Source organism: Haliotis asinina, chromosome 8 (genome assembly GCF_037392515.1).
Source record: "Haliotis asinina isolate JCU_RB_2024 chromosome 8, JCU_Hal_asi_v2, whole genome shotgun sequence".
NCBI lineage: Eukaryota > Metazoa > Mollusca > Gastropoda > Lepetellida > Haliotidae > Haliotis > Haliotis asinina.
Genome location: NC_090287.1, coordinates 37715353 through 37739551, shown reverse-complemented (window position 1 = coordinate 37739551; position 24199 = coordinate 37715353). Strand labels below are relative to the sequence as shown.

General features: G+C 40.9%; 1 protein-coding gene across 11 annotated transcripts in view; it reads right to left on the bottom strand.

Annotated features, from left to right (window-relative positions):
• Nucleotides 1-24199, bottom strand: part of LOC137293771 (papilin-like) — a 150831-nt gene that overhangs the window by 108147 nt on the left and 18485 nt on the right. For 10 of the 11 annotated variants that reach the window (XM_067824485.1, XM_067824491.1, XM_067824488.1 and 7 more), the window contains 11 exons: nt 15417-15514; nt 13570-13630; nt 13035-13146; nt 12430-12566; nt 11508-11631; nt 10633-10713; nt 10007-10173; nt 9455-9593; nt 8578-8722; nt 7680-7893; nt 6785-6970 (listed from right to left, as the gene is read on the bottom strand). In XM_067824485.1, the coding sequence (XP_067680586.1) occupies nt 6785-6970; nt 7680-7893; nt 8578-8722; nt 9455-9593; nt 10007-10173; nt 10633-10713; nt 11508-11631; nt 12430-12566; nt 13035-13146; nt 13570-13630; nt 15417-15514 (1464 nt within the window). The remainder of the gene's footprint in view (nt 1-6784; nt 6971-7679; nt 7894-8577; nt 8723-9454; nt 9594-10006; nt 10174-10632; nt 10714-11507; nt 11632-12429; nt 12567-13034; nt 13147-13569; nt 13631-15416; nt 15515-24199) is intronic. The other variant, XM_067824494.1, reaches the window with a different exon arrangement.

Genomic DNA, 24199 nt, shown 5'->3' with positions numbered 1-24199 from the left:
AATCCCTTATAAAAGTGTTGACCTGCTAATAGGTTGGACAAACAAACTGGCCAGTTATCCAGGGTCATGGATGGTAACAAATGGAGGACTATATTTGCCTACCTACTTATCAGCAACCCAGAGTATGTTCATGTCGGTATGAATTCCTAATCAAGCCTGTCGAGTGTAAGGGGAACAAGCAGCATGAAGGTGGACACAAAGACACTCAAGTTTGTATCAATGGATAGTTTTCTTACTACACTGGATGACTATCCTAACTGACTACTGGAGCCATTCTCTTGCCTGAGGCATTTACATGTTGAGCACATTGTTGAACATTTGTAGATCAGTGTGTGTGTGTGTATCTTGTTATTAATTTTCACTATCAATGTTGTTCAGGTAGGTTAGGGATGAAAGCGTTACCTTCAAATGCTGATGACGTGGGTTTGATTCCCCACATGTATGAAACACATTTTTGATGGGTACTACAGTGATATCACCTGAATAATGGACAGACTACATCAGATGGTTTGTCTCATAACTGAACATAATGGAAACCTGAATAAAAAAGTTGTTTGACAAACGATCATTATTTAGTTGTCACTTTTCATGATGGGAGACTACTTGCTGGCAGAACAGCCAGGTAATCCACAAGCACTTGCAATGAGATTTCAAATTCACACATGCAGCTTCACAGACACATCAAATATTTTATTCAATTCCTATTCTAAAAACACACGTCAAAGTAGAAAGCTGACCTTTCAGTATCCACTATTAGAACAAGCTGTCTTCCGCTAATGATCCTTTACTTACTATTATCTCATAAGATGGGGTAACAAATCTCTCACCACCATCCCTATAAAAGTCACAATCATTGATGTTCCCTCAAGATAAAGACACTAGCTTCCCACAATAATGTCTGTAAGCATTCAAGGTTTTGGGGCCATGTATCTGAGATCAAACAAGATGTTTACATTAAACGCTGTGGATACCCTTCACCTCAATGTTTGTGTACCAGAGGTAGACAGACACCTGTGATCATAACCATAGTCTGTGGACCAGAGGCAGGAAGACACCTGTGATTACAATCAAAGTCTGTGTACCAGATGTAGGCACAAACCTGTGATCATAACCAAAGTTTCTGTACCAGAGGCAGGCAGACACCTGTGATCACAACCAAAGTCTGTGTACCAGATGTAGGCAGAAACCTGTGATCATAACCAAAGTTCTTGTACCAGAGGCAGGCAGACACCTGTGATCACAACCAAAGTCTCTGTACCAGAGGAAGTTAGACCCCTGTGATCATAACCAAAGTCTGAGTACCAGACAAGGCAGACACATGTGATCATACCTGTGTAGATAGGTGATAGGTGGCCACATGTAATTACACCCATATCTACATGTAACACCAAGACTGCAACTGACTCTGTACAAAAGGTAGGCAAACACGTATTATCATAAAAAATGTTTGTGTCCCAGAGATAGGCAAACACATGTGATCATATGCCTGTTTACATGCAACGCGAGGGCACATCTACACCTGACTGCTTGTGCAAGCAGACTAAGGCAGAAGAGCTAATTTAAGGGTTTAGCAGGAGAAGTAATATTCAAGTTAAGAGAGTGCACATGAGTTGAGTTCCTTGCTAAATACCATATCATTTTTCAAAACTAAACTGACTACAACTCATCTCTCAATGCCGCAATGTTTGCAAAATGCTTAGTTACCAGTATCATGTAAGAAAAAAGTTTAAAGCTGGGCAGTTGTTTGAGAAATGCTTCTTCTTGTCAAGTAATGCTTCTAGTTGCAAAGGAATGCTTTTAGCTGTCACATAATGCTTCTAGCTGGCAGGTAATGTTTCTAGTATCAAAGACTTTTGTTCGTTGTCAAGGAATGCTTCTAGCTGTCACATAATGCTTCCAGCTGGCAGGTTATGTTTTTTATTATCAAAGAATGCTGCTGGTTGTTAAAGAATGCTTCTAGCTGTCACATAATGCTTCTAGCTAACAAGTAATGTTTCTATTATCAAAGAATGCTTCTAGTTGCAAAGGAATGCTTCTAGCTGTCACATAATGCTTCTAGTGTCAAAGACTGTTGCTGGTTGTCAAGGAATGCTTCTAGCTGTCACATAATGCTTCTAGCTAACAAGTAATGTTTCTATTATCAAAGAATGCTGCTGGTTGTCAAGGAATGCTTCTATCCATCAAGGAATTATTCTCAATGTCAAGAAATAACTTCTCATCAGGCAAATTGCTTTCAAACATAATGTATATGTGAAGTAAAGAGTTTAGTTGCCACTTAAATGCTACAGATGTCAAATAAATATTTCAGTTGTCAAGTAATATTTCTAGTTGTCATACAATGCCTCTAGGTGCCAGTATATAATTTTCAGTTCATATTTGTCCCTTATTGCAGCACACCAGGAAGACAAAAAGCAAGCCCCTGCATATATAGCATAATGGCTGTGATATAGTGAATAGATCGCAGATGAAACTGACCGAAGCTACTGCCATATTCCACCAGAAACTGCTCACCTTATCACATTAGAAACAATGATATATACTAGTCCACTTTTGACACGGATATTTGTATCTTTCAGTGACACACAAGGCTGAGACTCTTATAGGTGAGATACTAGTATATACTTAAATACACTAATTCAGACTAATCCCATTGAAGGTTATGTAGCATATATTAAAGACAAAAGTAAGGTGTACACATGTGTGACAAAAACAAGCATCTTCTATTGCATACTGAGTCAAAAGAGACTATACACCCATCTTTGATATTGGCTTAAATGAAACAAGTAAGAAATGATTATTTAATAGAGATTTTTAGCAAAAGTACATATGCTGCTGAGGGTGTTTAAGTCTGAAGTATTCCATCAGCTGTTTTCACCTTAGCAATGTTTGGATAACATTTATAAAATTTAGGTAAAATCCTAATTTTCAGGTGTACAGATGCCTCACTTTAGAGTTTATCTTGAATCCTGCCCAAAATATTCCCACGTGACAGAGTTTGATTGAAAGGATAACAGTACACCTTTAATGCTGGAGGCAAAGCATGAAGCAGCTCCTCCCAAGACATGAGAATACCATCTCATTAGCTAACAACATGGCTCAACACACTGCAAATTACCAACTCTATATATATGTGCTGCTACATACAACGTTTTATGAGCGAGAAAGAAAAAAAGGTCAACAGGTATAACGACAAAGCCAGGCAACTTGATCGGCAGTTCAAGGATGTAAACATCCAAAAGTAAGATGAGTATTTCAGTAAATGCACAGCAAGGCAAATGTTTTTGAACCAGATTTCTAGATATAGATGTTCGCTGCCATCCCTGTGTTGTGCACACCCGTGTATTTAGTTTCATACAGGCACAAAGAGATTTAAAACCACTATTGTGATGTCATGCTATTGTTGTGGTAGAGTATTCCGAGTCAGAGTGAGTGAGTGAGTTTAGTTTTAGTTTATATTCCAGCAACATCACTATGGAGGGCACCAGAAACGGGCTTCACACATTGTACCCATATGGGGAATGGAACCAGGGTCTTCAGTATGATGAGCAAACACTTTCACCTCTAGGCTACCCCTTTAACCCTCTGAGTAAAAAAATTCAAACCCCCAACATACATTTAACAAATACAATAAGCACAACCATTGTTCATGAGGCAAAATGATAGCGAAAATATACATCAACAATAAAAGAAATCACTGTGAGGAAACTTGCAGAGCATATTTTCATCATTCTCAATTACCAAGTGCTTAATGGAATTTAAACTTCATGTCACTTACAGTTTGGGCAAATATTATCATAAAAGATGATTCATACCAAATGAAAATAATAATACGAGTTGCATGTGTCATTATCAGGGTGTACAGCATTCTACAGCTGTTTGGGCTTGTCCACCAAGAGGCCACCAAGGGAGTATATGAAATTCTCAGAGAAACTAATTTCTGTGAAAAATGTTTGTGTGACACTACACAGACACTAGACATACTTACCATCCACAGTGGATACAAACTGAGAAAAGGGCAAATTATATTTCATCATATCTGTACAGGCCAATCAGCTTGTATGAGTTAATATAAAACAGTCCAATCAGATAGCAGAACAATATTGATGAATGTTCAAATTTGAACATTAAAATGTTCCATAATGAAACCATTATTTATTTTGAAAACAATGCAGTGATAAATCGGTCATCTGGCCTTTCCATCAATTTCTGATAATTATTTACAGATCATGTCTTACTTTCATCAGTAAGGGTCATGTTGAACTTCATAACATATGTCATGATACCTACTTATCAGAGGCGATAGCTCCCCTCTAAACATAGACGTATAGGGGCAAGGCATCCACTGTGCATGGTCCTGCCTTTATCATTATGACAGCCATTAACTTCAGGGAGCAGCTTTATACTGCTGTATCAGCATCTCTGACAAGTCTCATCAGAAGTCATGAATTGCAGAATTCTGGGAGCTAAATGAAGGAGCACGGGGACCTTTTGTTTTGTGTTATTTGTTGTTTAAAGTCGCACTCAACAATATTCCAGCTACATGGCTGTGGTCTGTAAATTTTCAAGTCTGGATGGGACAATCCAGTGATCAATAGCATGAACATCAATCTGAGCAACTTTGGTGTTATGCCAACTAAGTCAGCTAGCCTGACCACCCTATCCTGTTAGTTGGCTCTTTCCTAGTCTTACAACAAGCATGAGTTACTGAAGATCAATTCAAAGGTTCTATATGGGACCTTATAATCTTGCATTGAAACTGAAGCTTATTCTGCTTCTTATTCTTATTCAGGGTTTACATTACGGTAAGACTTCTGCCCAAGATGTCTGCCTCACACAAAAAAAATAAATAATAATAAAAAAAATACAAGAAATATTAACATGTCATTTACATTACCTTAGCGAGTGAGCAAGTTTAGTTTTACGCTGCACTCAGCAATATTCCAGCTATATGGCGGCAGTCTGTAAATAATCAAGTCTCGACCAGACAATCCAGTGATCAACAACATGAGCATCAATCTGCGCAATTGGGAACCGATGACATGTGGCAACCAAGTCAGCCTGCTTGACCACCCGATCCCGTTAGTCACCTCTTACGATAAGCATAGTTGCCTTTTATGGCAAGCATGGGTTGCTAAAGGTCTATTCTACCCCGAATCTTCACGGGGCTACATTACCTTAGCATTAAGGTACGTTACCCTATTCCTCACTAACTGTGAAGCAGTGGTTACAGCAGCATCGTTCTTACAACAGCTAACAGCATTCATTCGCAATGGGACAAACTAATGTGCCACACCCAGACAATGATACCATGCACCCATCTCCGAGCAAAGTACTCACAACATCTTACTACGTATTAGAAAGGACTTGTAATCTATCAAGACACATTTAGTTCTGCCCTCACTAAAGGCTGCATTACGTGTTGGAGCAGACAGCTGCAATAAGGGAGCGAGGGAAATATCACATGGCTAATAAAGTACCTGTAATGTCTAGAGAGAGACTACACAGTCCCACTTGTGTATTCTGGGTTACAACCAGTCTTGGTAGGTTTAGTATTGGGAACGAACCAAGTAGTTCCCGTCAGCATCTTGGTTTCATTAAGACATGCAGAGGAACTAAACTGATACAGGATTAAGTCCTCAGTAGAAGTGATGTCAAATGAATAAAAAACAATTCAAGTGGTTCATACAAAAATGTGTAAGTTGTGAGGTAATTTGATGGTGGAATTCCTTCTTCCTGTGAGGTAGATTCCTTACTCAATTAGTGCTTTTAAAGGGTAAAAATGTATGCTTTAATCTGTTCTATATTGGTGTACATAATCAAAACCACATGTAATTCCTCTCTATGTATTACACACAGGACAGTGTCCTGCACCCAGCACTATAGTACTCCATGTCGTATCCACAGCGCTAGTGTACATCTCCACATCATACCCATAGAACTTACCAAGAGAACACCTCCTGTGTCATACCCCAGCAGTATAATCCATCTCCTCCATGTCATACCCCAGAACTACAGTCCATCTCCTAAATGTCATACCCCAGAACTATAATCCATCTCTTCTATGTCATACCCCAGAACTATGATCCATCTCCTCCATGTCATACCACAGAACTATAATCCATCTCCTCCATGTCATACCCCAGAACTATAGTCCATCTCCTAAATGTCATACCCCAGAACTATAATCCATCTCTTCTATGTCATACCCAAGAACTATGATCCATCTCCTCCATGTCATACCACAGAACTATAATCCATCTCCTCCATGTCATACCCCTGAACTATAATCCATCTCTTCCATATCATACCCCAGAACTATAGTCCATCTCCTCCATGTCATACACAAGAACTATAATCCATCTTCTCCATGTCATACCCAAGAACTTTAGTTCATCTCCTCCATGTCATACCTCCAGAACTATAATCCATCTCCTCCAAATCATACCTCAGAACTACAGCACATCTTCTCCATGACATACCCCTAGCACTATAGTCCATCACCTCCATGTCATACTCACTACACTATAGTACATCTGCTCCATGTCATACCATCAGAGCTATAGTACATCTCCGTATCACTCCTTTTAATGGAGAAAACAAAACTGTTCAGATAAACTCTTCATACAGACTCAAGACAACAATTTTTGTCATCTCAACTGAAATTCTACATATTTTACAGCTGCTTCCATCAGTGTCCACATACAGCTGGGCTATTTATGACACCGGCAGTCATCTCTGTAACTTCAAGCCTGTTTGAAGACAGGTTGTCTCACACCGGACTCACCTCTAGTTCCTTCAGTATGCCATCTCTGCCACCTGGACATGAACTCAGCAAACATCGTTTCCTGCCCTCGGGCTTGTCTGCATCTCGGCACTCCGAGTCTGGCACTGTAGTGGGCTCCTCTCCGTCGGAATCCCGCTGGCAATACACACGTCGAGTCTGGTATCCATACCCACAGGTCACACCACACTGGAACAAAACAATGTAATTACTGATAAATACATAACAAGACATAACAGTTGATATAAGCTCATAAATCTTCCCTAAGCGCATCAGGCTCAGCACCTGGATTGATTGTATATCACTGTTTATTATCTCTGTTGCTTGTTTAATGCTACAGTGAGCAATTTTCAAGCTAAATGGAAAACAATCGAGTCTAGACCAGACAATCCAGTGATCAACATCACGAGCGTTAGTTTATTCAACTGAGATACAATAACATGTCAAGTCACTGAGCTTGGTCAGTCTATCCTGTTAGTCACTTCTTACAACAAGAATGGGTTACTGGAGATCAATTCTAACCCCTATCTTCACAGGTAAGGAATGCTAGATACTACAGCATGTGTCAACAAAGTCGCTCAATTCTTTACAAGCTTTCTTATGACAAGCGGATCACTGGGGTAACCTAGCGGTTAACGCATTCGCTCGTCATACCGAAGACAATTGTATTCCCCACATGGATACATACAAAAATGTGGTGTCCCCTTCTGCGGGGAACCAATTCCAACCCTGATCGTCATGTGTCTCTCATCATATCCTGATGATGTGTGTAGGGAATCACTTGTACGTCAGGTCACGTTTATTCACATCATTATTCAGGCTGACATGATACAACATGTATATTACTGAGTGTGGCATTCAACAAACAAAATATACATACATGTGGAGATTTACTCACCTCATTCCATGCCCCTGTGGCCCATCTGGGACAACCACTCTCTCCTTCACACACTCGCTTGTACTTGGGCTTCTCCCCTAGGTACCTCAGACAGATATCATCGGACACAAAGATGGTTTGTCCCATGGTGCCCTTCTCCTGACAGTAGGCCAGCTGGGTCTGTTCCCCTACCCCACAGCTGACGGAGCACTCATCCCAGTGGCCCAACACCCAGCTGCAACACAGTAACATATATCTGTACAGTCACTATGTCGTAACAAACATCAGAAGGCAGTTGACTTTGTACAATGCCCTGACAATGCTATGACATCATGACCTTGATGACATCACAATAATGTGACATCACTGCACTGCAAGTCTAATGGCAGTACAGTGTTCAGATATGTACATTTGTCACTGAAAACTAATGAAGAGTGATTTTCTATGTTAAACCAAATCACACCCTCATGTCTATTGATATCAATTACATCAACACCCATTGATAAAGGTAAAATATCCCCCGAAGACTTGAATGATATGATTGGTATCAGTAGATAGATTGGTAGGATTCTCTATGTATTCTCTATTATTGAGGAGAGAGAAAAATACAGGTGGGTGACTTAATGTATCTAAATTCAACAATGTGCCCATGCGTCAACAGTTTTCCAGGTGTATCCTAGCAATTTGTGTCAGCTTAAGTGTTACCCATATCTTTATCTTCATGTGTTTCACTGTGCATGAGGTCAGTGATGCTATAAGTTTGGGGATGGTAGGTCACACTCTTGAAAAACAAGGAAGGCCGCATCACACAGACATTGTAACTACTTGTGTGATGGCTTGATTCAGACAAAGTTTATCTTTGATTGGTTAGTGACACATTACATCTTGTTCATATGATAATCAAGTTTTCCCCGATCACCTGTATCCGTTCGTCCTGTCTTCCGCACAAGATCCCATGTTGCAGGTTTGGTTAGCACGAGGTCGCTCAAGAAGATCACATGACCTTGTGTGAACCGTCTGTCCTGACTGTCGGTCCATACATGACACAGCTCTGAGTTGATACCCTGTAAGCAGACATATGTGTCTTCATCAAGTGTCCTTCAGTGTGTTCAGATAATTACACAGGTCTTTCCCAAATTCTGATGGTTTTCCCAAAGTTATCTATTAATGTGGTCTGAGTTTCAACAGAGTATTTTGATTTTAATCAACCAAAGAACTTGTACTTTGGTGAGAGGGTGTCATACAAAACAAGCTCTGTCTCTGAAACCATTCAATTCTGACAGAAAAATTCCAAATTCTATTCAAGTTGAAAAGGAACTCCAGTTAGTTTCTATAGTTATGGAAATAAGATAACTCCAGCATTACAGTAAGCGCTAGTCAAGTGGAAAACTAATGGCTTTTGAGGGATTGTGATACAGATTAGGTTTGTTTGGTTTGGTAATATACAATAGTCCAGCTATATGACAGCGCTTTGTAAATAATTAAATCTGGACCTGACAATCCAGTGATCAACTGCATTAGCATCATTTTATGCAGTTGGGATATAATGACCTGTGTCAATCAAATCAGCAAGCCTGACCAGCCAATCTTGTAAGTAGCCTCTTACGACAAGCATGTTTTAATGAAAATCAATTCTAACCGAATAGTCACAGGCTGTTACAGATCAGGGCCCACTTGCACAAAGCGATCTTATCACTACGACTGTCTTAAGTCTATGTTGGTGAATGAGAGTTACAATCAGTGTAGCGCTAAGATTGCTTTGTGCAAGTGGGCCCAGGGTACAGCCCACAGCGTACCTGTACCACACTCTTCTGAGCACCGTGTCCAATGTCCATACACCCACGTGAACCTGTCAGTGGGATTGGCCTTATCTACCAGAGACTGTGGACTTGAGTATTCATACTTTATACCCGGGTTTCCATCTCTTGCAATAAGCTGGAGAAGAAGAGGACAACCAGTTAAGACAGGACAGGGCTCCACATTCACAGTACCCCACTTGCCCAAGTCTAATAACACATTGACCAGCACAACTTTGTAAAGTGCTTTCCAACAGTCTAGTAGGTGTTTTCTGAAAATTCTTATTTTGATTCTGACTGAATAAAGCCTTATGAGGAGGAAGTCTTAGCTCTTTGACATTTTTAAGATAAAATTCTACCAAGCAAGTGAAAATTTGAATTTGATATTAAGAGTCCCTTAGCATGGCCAGTAAGAATCTGTAAGGACCAGTGATTTTTAAAAGTTACAGTCCTGTGATCTTGTTTGGGAATTTTGGTGAATGTCAAGTGCTGCAGGATGTCATATTCTGTTACTTGCTGAAATGTGATGGAACACACTAGCATATGCCTCACCATGACAATAAGAGTCTCATTTGTAGGACCTCTTGAAAGGATCGACTCCACTTTGTCATCCCTATTCTCAGCACTGTAGTACTGGAAGATGGTCCCGGCAAAAGCTTTCTGGGATGTCCTGTCTCGGCCCCCATTGATGTAGAACATTCCTTTAGAATTCTTCAGAGCTGGAGCAAAGGACATGTTTTATAAATCTTGAACTGAAGACAACTATAAACTGAATATTTACATATTTCTATATTTCTGGGATTACTTTGGCAGAGATGCTTATGCTTTTGAACTGGATGCAGTTCTTAATGCACTCACGGGCAGAAATACAGTTACTATAGATCAGATTAGTAGATCTGCCAAAGATGCATAACATTTGATTTAAAAAATACATATTGATAACATTGCTGCACATCCAGGAAGACAAACTCACACAACAAAAACGCATCAAGGGAGACAACTCTGCCTAGACGATTTTATATCATCAGAAAATGATGACTAGCAATCGGTTATATAAACTAAGATGCCTCACTTTTTCTACGGCAATAGCACTGAGTATTTAAAAGATATGATTAGGTGCCTTGATATACTGTACATAATGGAGAGGTCAATAAAACCATTATGGGACATAAAGCTACCTAGGTAAGAATGGCTTGGTTTCATCTCTTTGACCGCAATGCTTGTGGATCCCTCTGGAATGGTGAGGATCTCATGGTAGCCTGAAACATACATGCATTTAGTCTGCTGACTGGAAATGTCATTTGTAAACAAAATGTAAAGAAGCAGTAATATAAAACTGACTTTAGATCAATCAGGACCAAAGTCCTGTCCGGTAGATTTTGAAGCAGTAAATTTCTACACCAGCCCTTTGGGGATAACCTTAAACTCTACTTAAACTCAGACTTCTTTTAAAACTAAGTAGATTTAATAGAGAATGATGTGTGAAAATGTGAAATGCTTAAAAAGCAGTGAGGTTTCCCTCCGACCAGAAACAAGGAAACCAATTACCATCCCAACATCCTATCCTTCCCATTACTGGAAAATGAACGAATTAGTGTTTAGTGGTTTGTATTACCATAAATAACACCTCTTAAAATGTGTCTTTGAACCTCTGAACATAACTAATTATGACTTACAGTCAGGAAAAATAAATAACTTCTATTATCAATTACATTTTTCAAACTTCTGAATGTTTGAGCACAAACAACAAACAACAAATAAAGACAGAAAACCCCACATGGTCTAAAGGCCTTAATATAACTACAATAAGGTTCACATCAGGAGTGATTGTCGAAGAAGTAAATTTAAGAGACTCACACACCCTGTATTGGCTCTACTGAGATGAAGGGGAGGTAAGTAATACACCGTTTCCCACCTCAACAGATTCCTGCCATTTTACCAAAGACAAGCTTCCACTGGCAATCACTTAAATAAATTTTAAATGACAGGAAATGAAGTCATGTCATATAACGCAATAAGGGAAATGATGCAACATGTTGCTGGTTGATCTTACCTACATTTAGATTATCCTGTGTGAAGGCCCCCTTTTCCGTTAGGCACGCACTGCCATCCCCTCCGCACACACGGCACCGGTCCTCCTCCATCACCGAGCCAATCACACGATCACACCCAACAGTCTGTCACACACGAAGCAGAGGTCAGTACAAATACAGGCAGCAATATGCTGTATCAGCAACAGGAACAGGTCAGAGGTCAAAGAGTGTATCTTGCTCTTTTGTTTGAAAATAACGGTTTACTGAGTAATAATGATGCCTATAAAGAGAACCAGGATATTACCTCCAGTAACACCCACTAAGCAAGAATGAGATGCATACTAGCCTCCAGATCCAAGTGTGTGCTCAAAGAGCTAGCATCATTACCTTGGTCAATGGATCAGTGTCTACTACAACCCAAATAGCCTTTGAGACACAAGGAAGTGAACAGTCATCCATCTCATAACAGTTACACCCAGCGGGTACCCATTCACTGCTGGGTGAACTGAGGGGTAGTATGGACAAAGTCACCTGCGTAAGGTGAGATCACATGTTACATGTGCCTTGTTGTGGAGCAGGACTGAAGTCTGAGAACCATTCAGTATTCAAGCTACCAGACATGGTTATTTCACTGCAGCATTACCTCCCAATGGTCAGTGACTGGCACATCGGGGTAGCCTTGTCGTAATTGTATTTAATCATACTGAGGAATAGGGTTCAATTCCCCACATAACTGAAACCTGCTTCCCCTACCAAGCTACTGCTGGACGTTTGCTAAAAGATTCATAAAACCATTTTCACTTATTCATTCCCTCCCTCCCTCCCATTTTCCCTTAACTCACCCACTCCCTACCTCAAAACCCACCCACCTTCCCGCTCACCCACTCAGTTTTAGTAAATAGTGTAATCCGTGGAGGTCCATCACCTTCCCAGTTAGCTCACCTGACACACTCCTCCAACACAGATGCCAAAGTGTTCGGGACTGTCACACTGCGTTCCGTCTGTAACCATCTCCTCCAGGTCACGCACCACCGATGTGCCCAACGCATGACACTTCAGAGAACAGCGGTTCTTCTCATCTGGAGGGAAGTTAAGTCTAATCAGCACCAATCACTTCAGATATAAATCCTGTCACATGATAAACTAGAATATGAATGATGTGTGAAACTTGGTTCTAAAAGCTCGACCTCCATGCTAGATGTTCTGATGAATAATTATAATCAAAGAATGAAAGGCAACAGTCAACCAAGGAAATTACCAAATTTCTTGAGTGAGTGAGTGAGTGAGTGTGTGTGTGTGTCTGTCTGTGTGTCTGTGTGTCTGTGTGTTGGGAAAGTATGCTAAACCTGCAAAACCAGTAAAGTCAGCCACTTGTGCCATGGAAAAAGGTGAAAGATTTTGGAATTATATACACACATGTTATTTGCATTTTTGTACAACAATTTCTTCAATATCTGTTTCATTTCAAACACTGGTGTGATACAGTGATTCACAAGTGTGTATAGTGGTGCACACATGACATATATTGAAGCTGTTGTTCTCCTTACCAAAGTGAGGCACCCAGTCATATCTCCTCGCATGACCATTCAGAATCATTGGCAGCTGGTTAAACTTTGCACACTGCATGCTACGAAAGTCTTCGGAATCACGTGGGCATGGCTGAATATAGACACATACCATTATATACTGAACAGCAAAAGAATTACAACTTGGATTTTCTGTCAAGTTTTCATACGGAAGACATAAACATGAATGTTTACTTTTATGAGATTTCATTTTTTCAAAACATGCATTTCTTTCACCATTCAGTATATTTGTAAACACTGACAATGCTGCATGTAAATTGGTTAATCTAATCATAAATATAAAACACTGGACAATCAAACAAAGGCCTGACTAGAACCACTTGAAAGTGAATGGATGACACTGGAATGAAGTGATGGGCATTTAAATGTTAAGGAAAATGTCAACGCCTCACTTGGCAAATGATTAGATTTTACGAGTGCTTCAATCACTCAAACTACACAGTATTTCCCAACTGCTTCATGCCAGTCAGCTGTTACAGTGTTGTAAATCACTTACATCTGTGCTGCAGGAGGAATATTCATGGTCGGGGCCAACACATCCCATACCCTTGCCGGAGCTGAAATGCAAAAATCATTGTTAGCTTCATAAAACCCACACACTGAAAATGAACACATCATTTTGACATCACCGGCAGAGGTTGACCTATATACTGGTGCTCTTGTGTCTGCCCACACAGTGAGATTTTGTCACATCACATTTTAAAGATCTAAATTTTGCCAGGTTTCAGTCAGATATTTGAATATTTGGAAAAGATAAGAATTTGTTGGTACCAAGAATCTCTGTCAGACACAGGGTGTAACCAAACAGTACTGCATGCTTAAGGTAAATGAAATGATGGTATTCATAGATCTACATGGGCAAAACTGAATGTTTCACTAGTACAATGGTGGTCTCTAGCCTTGGATACAGAATGCAAGGTTAGCATTTTTCTTACGACACTGCTGTAAGTGGAAACTGTAACACTGCCTGGCACATCCTTGAGTTGTTTCAAACATTACACTTCATGGTTTAAATTTAGTTGATTTTAAAATTCATGAATGACTATTTTCACCTGTGACCATATATGAGAAGATTCATTCATTCATTCATTCATTCATTCATTCATTCATTCATTCATTCATTCATTCATTCAACTCTAAACATATCACTATAAACAAAACAACAGTTTGTTTAAAACAGTCTAAACAAAACTAACAACATCATGTTCCATGATGTAATAAAACAAACATTAATTGGCTCAAATATATGTACATGCATGTTAGTTAATCAAAGAGAAAAACATACATAGAATTAACTACCCTGCTCACTTGTAGACCATACATCTTTAGCCATTGCCGATTAGTGCAAGCTCCAAAAAATACCAGTTCATGTTCCAACAGTTAACACATGCAAGGGCCTTGCAGAGCTGACTTGTATTTTACTGATATCAAACAGAAGGATCAAAGTGTTTCATTTGCTTACTTCGACACCGTGTCATTGAAATCATATGAATCAACTTTAAGAATGAATAATCCTTGATACATGAGAGGAGTTCAGGTAACTGAGGAGTTTCTAATCCTAAATAAATATTTACATGAAAGGAGTGCCACTGACAGTGTGCCGCTCCACCAATACATGATATAAAACTGTTTGAAGCGACAGTAAAATCTACATTACCTTAAGACAGATAAATGACCATAGAGTGAGTGAGTGAGTGAGTTTAGTTTCACGCTGCACTCAGCAATATTCCATCTATATAGTGGCAGTCTGCAAATAATCGAGTCTGGACCAGACAATCCAGTGATCAACAACAACAGCATCAATCTGCGCAATTGGGAACCAATGACATGTGTCAACCAAGTCAGCAAGCCTGACCACCTGATCCTGTTAGTCGTCTCTTAAGAAAGCATAGTCGCCTTTCATGGCAAGCATGGATTTATATTGAAGCTTCTTTGATCACAGTTGTTTTGGAAAACAGTCTAGTGTAAACACATTATTATTTCACAATAAGGTAGTGTGTAATGAAGTCTAGTGATTGATGGACGTTTAATTCCGAGCAGACGTTTAAATTTGGTTCATTGGCTCATTGGTGAACGAGTAGGTAAGAACAAGTGTGGGTTTAGGTCACTGTTAGCAATATTCAAGCAATAAATGGGCTTTACACATTGTACCTATGTGGGGAATCGAACCCGGACCTTCGGCCTGACGTACGCATACGAAAACCACTATGCTCCATACCGCCAACATTATGTTAAAACAATGTTTCAGTAACTGAACTTTGAACAGCAATGAAATGCATTAATTAAAGGAAGGATATAAATAAGACGACATAACGTCACATCACAGATGTAATGCGCCCGTACCCCTTGTGTAAGCAGCCCCGAGTGCGCGACTGCACGCCTCCCCCACAAGACCTGGAGCAGGGAGAGAAGTCACTCCACTGGTCCCACATGCCGTCACCCTGCAAATATAACATAGGAGGATGTTAATAAAATCACAAAGAACTTTCCAGAAATGTAAATGTCATTGATATTTTCTCTGTCTCATTGTTTCTGTATCGCTTGTGTTGAACCAGACGAACCGGATATACAAGTATTGCAAAGGTTTATGGGATACCTCGAATGCGTCGCGTGTGGCCTTAAACTGGCACAGATAGACGAAATAGAGTTGGGTTGGGTTTAACATCTCTTTTGGTGAGTGAGTATGGTTTTACATCGCCTTTAGTCTTAACTCGGCAGGGGATCCAGGAACTGGCTTTTTACATTGTAGGCATGTGTAGAATCGAACACGGATCTCCGGCGTGACGAAACAAAGCTGTAACCACATGGGTAACCCACCGCCCCTTGAACAGCATTTTAGTTATATCGAGGTGCGTCAGCTTAAAGAATTGTGGAATGATGCAGGTCTTAGACACAAAACACACGCACACACACAGTCACTCATTCACACACACACACACACACACACACACACACACACACATTTTAAAATGTCTTTTGTCAATATCAGCTTTATCAGTTATTTTGGATAGGGGCGGAGGGATAGCCTTGTGGTTAAAGCCTCCGTATGGGATCTACTCCCCACATGGGTACAATGTGTGAAGACAATTTCTGGCGTCTCCCGCCACGACATTGCTGAAATATTGCAAAAAGCGGAGTAAAACTAAACACACTCTCTCATAAATTGATCATTGGTTAGTAAAGGAGAGACACGTGAAAATATACTGAGTAAAGTTTCCTAATGGTTTAATTGTTGCATGCATGCTTAGCAAGTCTTGAAGGTAGTCAACTGAACTGTACAACGTGGTTTTACGTATTCTATCAATCGGATGCATAGGTTATAAATATACTGTAAACTTTTTCTGTGATGTTATTTAAACGCTGTTCTCCATTGTTCTAGAAATAAACGAAGCTGTGTACCGGATAGCAATTTCAGATGTTCAAGTGTTTCTTTCCTCACAAGGTCAACGGTGAAATCAAATTCTTTTGATGAAACGTATCATTATAAACGAGAGGCATAAAAGTCTGGCATATAGCGCCCTGTGTAAGTACTCAATTTGCAATTGCTCCCGAGTCATAAAGAAAAAGACACGTATACATAAAATATCTACCTCTTTGAAAACAGCTCAGTGTTAAATTTGTTTCTAGGTTTCAAACAGGACAAATGAGTACAAGAAAGATCAGTGTTAAATTTCCTTTAGTCATATGCAACAGCACAGGTATATGACTGTGTTAGTGTGGTTTTACGCCTGTTACTTCAAGATACCAGCAATATCACGGCGGGGGACAGCAGAACAGGCATCTGAATTTTCGGTTAGTAATGGAATTACAATATAATGTTCTGTCGCACACCTTTCTATAGATACATTTACCATTCCATTTGAAAAACTGTCCACGAAGTTCCCAACTGTCTTTTCGTATGCAAGTGCAGTCGGCAACTATTACGTCCAACCTTGGACTTTTAAAGAACCTCCCAACACACTAAGCCTTTCCGTAATACTTTTTGATGCTTTTCGTAATTCCCGTAATGTTATTTATGGTGACCAGTTATCCATGACCGGGTATGGTCAAGAACATATTGGCGAGATAATAGGGTGCGCACAGCTGTATGTGTCAGCGTGGTCAATATCTCTTGGGGGTTTGTTTCGTTTCGTGCATACTGCTCATCTCTTATACACACGTGAAGCGCATCACCGCTCCATAGGGTTACACACATTTAATTACCACAAAGTACAGGGTGAAGGAATATATTCCAGAAATTAATAGAAAGGTGAGGTGAAATGGGTTTTAACGTTGTACTGAAGATGTTTTTATAGTGCTAGTTCATTGAGATACTATGCCCCAATGAATACCTCACTCAGACACATTATACTGACTTCACATTGGCTTAAAAGGGAACTATTTATCAGGCACTCCTGTTCTCCCACACTGACAACAAGCATCCAGTCACATTCAAACTTTATAAACTTTATCCGGAAAGGCACACTTACTCCCTCGACCAGACAAACTCATTTGTCAGACACATCAACTTCCTCAGCTAGGCATTAATTCACCCAAGCATCGAGCATACACACCTACTCATTTTCAGATACTCCTTCTGACAGACACTCCAACTCACGCCAACCGAACAGTCCTTATTGTACCCATTAATGCCGAGCGGCAGGCAGGGACCAACAAGCACCATATTTTGACGTCTTTTCGTATGACGCGACAGAGACTCGAACCTGCAACCATCCGCTCTCCGGGAGGACGTTCGGACCGCTACACCATGGAGGCGCTATTACATTAAACACGACTCGGGTGAATACAGCCTTCTTGAGACTATCGCGCAATATATAATCTTGGTTGCTTGGTTGTTGCTTAATGCCGCACTCAGCAGTATTCCAGCTATACGGCGGCGGTCTGTAAAGAATCGAGTCTGCAATGTGTGAGGCCCATTTCTTGTGTCCCCCGAAAGTGATGTGGCTGTGATATTGAGACGTAAAACTAATCCCACTCACTCACACCGCATGTTCTATTTTTCAGGTGCATTTCTTTTTCAATGACCATTTTTCTTTGAAAGGCGTTGGCTACATCATGTCATGTGATCAGTACAGAGAATGTGTCAGCTTCAGAGCTAACGCACCTCGAACACTCGAGTAAGGCATTCGTCAAGACGTTGAATTTCAACTAATCCATGAAACGAGCTGAAAATATTTCAGGTGTGGTTTTACAAGAAACATGTAAAGACCTAAAGCATTCCATTTAACGTTGCCCACGTAGTATGAAGACAATACATGTGTGTACATGCACTATATGTAGTAAGTAGACCTTACACACGGACTAGATGTCATATTGCGTTTCAGAGGGCCTGCATAAAGCTGTTTCTTAAGTCATGAAAAAAACTGACTTTAGTGGTTTTCCTCCAAACTGTCAAAAATGACAGGCGTGTGGGAAGCATGTTCATGAAAGCAAATTCAAAGATTAGCGCAAAACTGAATTAACACATTCGTGCAGAGGCAAGGACAAATCGAGCTTAGTGACAAGCACCTGCTGTACACACCAACAAAGTCGGATCCATGCACTGTAGGGATGGTAGGGCGTGTACGTGTCTCATTAGGTTTTGATAAGAACAACATTACTCATATCTTGTTTCCTGCTGTGAGGTAACACTGTTACAAATGACACTGTCTATTGTGAGACTCGATAGGCCTTGTCTCCTGCACGGTGGGGATCATATGAGACACTCATCCCGTGTAAATTGGGGTTAGAAGTGATCTGCGACAACCCATGATTGTCGTAATAGGCGACTAATGGGATTGGGTTGTCTCCCTCCCAGGGCCGGGAGAACATATTTTAAAAGAAGCTCTGCTCGAGAATGTTTAGACTGTCTCAGAAAATTAAGAACTGTTCTGGGCTTATATAGATTTGTTGTTACCATCATCATCATCAGCAGCAGCAGCAGCAGCAGCAGCGGCAGCAGCAGCAGCAGCATCGACTTCAGCATTAGGTATACCGTATTTCGTCTAATAAGCGCCGGTATAAACCAGCTCACTTTCAATTAAGCTAATTAGACTCAATAGTGCCAGGCTTCTACTAAGTGCCGGGTCTGGAACTCCGTTGAAAAAAAATAATAAGCGCCCAGGCGCTTATTGGAGGAAATGCGGCATGTGTTCAAGAAAGATAGCTATCATCTGGGACTTATTGTAAGCCTAGGCTCGGCGACTAGGTTGATGCATGCTATTGTATTATCCCATCGTATATCAATGTTATTGACGTAGGCCACTGGATTGTCCGGATTTAACATTTTTCTCTTGTCGTTTTCCTCGTCTCTCTCGAGTCACATATTGTAATCTTGTGTTCTCTAAGGACAGTTTCTTCATTGCAGACCAAATGTTATACATAAGGATGCTAAGAAGACCAATCACAGGCCACTGCAATGATGCCTTACTTCCTGTGTTCATGATGTTCTCGGCCCCGTTCCTCATAGCGATCGTAGCCTTAAGGCGATCGTAACTCCCACACTTTAACATAGACTTACGACAGCCGTAACTCTCACACTTTAACATAGACGTACGACAGCCGTAACTCCCACACTTTAACATAGACGTACGGCAGCCGTAACTCCCACACTTTAACATAGACGTACGACAGCCGTAACTCCCACACTTTAACATAGACGTACGACAGCCGTAACTCCCACACTTTTACATAGACGTACGACAGCCGTAACTCCCACACTTTAACATAGACTTACGACAGCCGTAACTCCCATACTTTAACATAGACTGACGACAGCCGTAACTCCCACACTTTTACATAGACGTACGACAGCCGTAACTCCCATACTTTAACATAGACTTACGACAGCCGTAACTCCCATACTTTAACATAGACTTACGGCAGTCGTAACTCCCATACTTTAACATAGACCTACGACAGCCGTAACTCCCACACTTTAACATAGACTTACGACAGTCGTAACTCCCATACTTTAACATAGACTTACGACAGCCGTAACTCCCATACTTTAACATAGACGTACGACAGCCGTAACTCCCACACTTTAACATAGACGTACGACAGCCGTAACTCCCATACTTTAACATAGACTTACGACAGTCGTAACTCTCACACTTTAACATAGACGTACGACAGCCGTAACTCCCATACTTTAACATAGACTTACGACAGCCGTAACTTCCACACTTTTACATAGACGTACGACAGCCGTAACTCCCACACTTTAACATAGACGTACGGCAGCCGTAACTCCCATACTTTAACATAGACGTACGACAGCCGTAACTCCCACACTTTAACATAGACGTACGACAGCCGTAACTCCCATACTTTAACATAGACTTACGACAGCCGTAACTCTCACACTTTAACATAGACGTACGACAGCCGTAACTCCCATACTTTAACATAGACTTACGACAGCCGTAACTTCCACACTTTTACATAGACGTACGACAGCCGTAACTCCCACACTTTAACATAGACGTACGGCAGCCGTAACTCCCATACTTTAACATAGACGTACGACAGCCGTAACTCCCACACTTTAACATAGACGTACGACAGCCGTAACTCCCACACTTTAACATAGACATACGACAGCCGTAACTCCCATACTTTAACATAGACGTACGACAGCCGTAACTCCCATACTTAAACATAGACTTACGACAGCCGTAACTCCCATACTTTAACATAGACTTACGACAGCCGTAACTCCCATACTTTAACATAGACGTACGACAGCCGTAACTCCCATACTTTAACATAGACTTACGGCAGTCGTAACTCCCATACTTTAACATAGATTTACGACAGCCGTAACTCCCATACTTTAACATAGATTTACGACAGCCGTAACTCCCATACTTTAACATAGACGTACGACAGTCGTAACTCCCATACTTTAACATAGACTGACGACAGCCGTAACTCCCACACTTTAACATAGATTTACGACAGCCGTAACTCCCATACTTTAACATAGATTTACGACAGCCGTAACTCCCATACTTTAACATAGACTTACGACATACGTAGCGCTAAGATCGCCTTGAGGCACGGGGCTCAGGACTGAATATCTGATTACAGGCATTCAAAAATAATGATACGTGCAACTGCATATTATGTTCAGTATGTTTTCGTCGTCATGGACACAGTGTAAAAGCTGGAATCGATTGACGCCGTAGTCTAATCAATCTATGGCTAGAACTGACTTAGCTTTTAACAGATTGTAAAATAAACGACAGTTGGTTTCGAGTCACTAACGTGTATCCCAAAACACGCTCACAAAACACTGAAACCTTGATATTTTCAAGTGAGAGAAAAGGTCACGCTGAAGTCGTCATTTTTTTTATTTCAGCAGGGAAAAAACCTCCTTTGCCCAGAGGAGTAGTTTTCTTTCTCCGAAATGTCTGCAGCTTCAAGGAATACCGTACTCTGGTTTTGAACTTTTACAGTAAGTGATTTTTATTTTACCTCGCTTTCTCAAGGCTCCAACAATCGAAACAAGAAGTCTATTTAAACCACCATAAACACTTTCAACGCCCCAGTGGTTGTAGTGCCAACGGCATACTAAGTGACGACAGAAAACATACACTTGGTGCTCTGGGGCCATTTTCCAGAAAAAAAAAACACCGTCAATGAAGTAGACGTGTTGTGATGGAAGCGCGATGGAGGTGCTACATAGGCTGAGAGGCTGCAGCAGCAGTTGTGTGTTCTCACAGTTTGTGAACCAAATTACAATCACTTCGCTCAGCCCTTCCTGCAATCACAAATCCCTAAGTGAAGCAAGTCTAGATTCTGTCAGGCTCCTTCTCACTGGGGCTCATTTTCAACTTAAAAGTTATCATTTGTTTCTACCAAAATTACATAGTTAGAGACTAAGCGTAAGTCTAGTGGCGATGATGCTACATGAGGGACTAAAGCAGCAGCAGCAGCAACAACAACAACAACAACAACAACAACAACAACAACAACAACAACAACACCAGCAGCCGAGTAATCAGATAAGTCTTCCCTTCTTGCTGACTGAGACCAGTCATGTACATATTCTACCACATTGCCACCTACCAGCGCGCTGAATTAGCCTCGTTAACCCATTAATCAGGAGTCTTTTTTACTCCTTGACCAACGGGTCGCAGGTGCCCGTTGGTGATTTGAACACAAAAGTGGGTGGATGATGTTCAAGATGAGACGATGATGTTGCTGTTTACTGTGCTGTAAGTTAAATATTCTTTCACCCATTAACGTGTGGTGCTATAATCACCACATACTGCAGGATACAGTTTCTAATTGGTAACACTATCATGTTGCTTATCGAGACTCTTATATCTGTCACTTCAGGAAGCCCCGACATTCTGCCCAAGACCACTAACATGCAAATTCTCGTTAATGCGATGTTTTTGCCCTCACTAAGAACTGTTGAATGAAAGGGATTTAGAGCGAGGTCGCGCGAGACTAGACAGTTAGCCTCAGCTTGACTGACATCAGATTCCGGATATAATTATATATGTTATATATCGTAGCATGGTCATGAGATTATTTTCTCATTATCTCATTCTTCATTATCTTCTCCCTGAAGATACACGATTGAAACATGTAGGAGAAGATCCCTGTTGTGTTATTATTTCGGAAACTACTTCTTATATATCTGCAACTGTACGCTTGGTATTCTCATTACTTTCTTGTGTGTATATGGTCGGGTAAGGGGAAAGCACACTACTGGTGTATTAAACAAATTCATGTCTGTAGCTCTCTACTGTAACTAACACTATGTATATATGAAATATACAAATGTGACCAAATGTGACCATTATGTGAACTAATATCAGTGACCCCTCTGAGTTCCTTGTAACGGTACGTCACTGTAGGTTCATAATCACAGCGGTATTCCTAATATAGACACAAAGCGGTTAGCCTAACGCTTAGTGCCTGAATATATAGAACTGTGATGAAAACCAACAGTTCCTGAACCCGAGGAAATCTAGACTGGCATCATTTAGGGCTTTGACTCTGCAGACAGTGAGTTTAGTTTAGTTTTACGCCGCACTCAGCAATATTCCAACTATATGACGGCGGTCTGTAAATAATCAAGTCTGGACCAGGCAATCCAGTGATCAACAGCATGAGCATCGGCCTGCGCAATGGGGAACTGATGACATATGTCAGCCAAGTCAGCGAGCTCGACCACTCGATCCCGTCGGTCGCCTTTTACGACAAGCAATGTCACCTTTTATGCCAAGCAATTGTTGTTGAAGACCTGTTCTACCCCGGATCTTCACGGGTTCTGCAGACAGGATTGGGCGGAGGGGAAATAATGTGGTTCGGGGACTGTGAGACAGATTTTGGATTTGGGAAAATAATGTGGTTCTGGGACTGTGAAACAGACTATGCTGAGGTGATCGTAGGTGTTAAGATCGTCTTTTGGAACGGAGCCCAGGTTTGTGGATTATCAAGCTCATATTATCTACTTGTTAATAATGCCGCACCAGCCTCGGCGTGAATACACTGAGATACAACCTACACATTGTGGGCATATTCTCCATAAAAGACACCTATTACAAGTTGGGAAAGAGAGCTTTCAGTGTTATTGGTGCGTGGGACGATACAGTGATTAAACATGTTGCTTGAGTTCGCGAGACCGTGGCAATGTAATCAGTAGTAATTCATGGCGCTTCTTTTAACTGATTTGTCACAGATCATCCACACTAGAGCGACAGGTTCTTTTATCTTCGGGTCGTGGCTGGGGGGTACAATACAGATACTCTGCGGTCTTTGTGTCCCTGATATCTCACAGCGAAATGAGGAACGTACGTATGCATCAGTCGCCATTTTAACCTCCCCTCCCTGCTACTTTACAACAGATAGTATAACAACCCCGAGACCCGTGCATTCAGACGTCATCGCAATAAATCGTAAATCATTCGGTCGTTTGTGTGATCGCCAAGCAAACTCTCGGTGCTGTAATTGTTGGGTTTTTGTGAACAGAGATTTCGGGTATGGAGGGGTTCTAATGGCTTCTGGTGTGGTCGGGTGGATTATCTTGGGATTGGACGGTTGGCATTGACGTACAGATATAGATAATACGGTTGGGTGAACCAGGAAGGGGTGCTGAAATATGGGTGCACTAGGAATAATCAGGT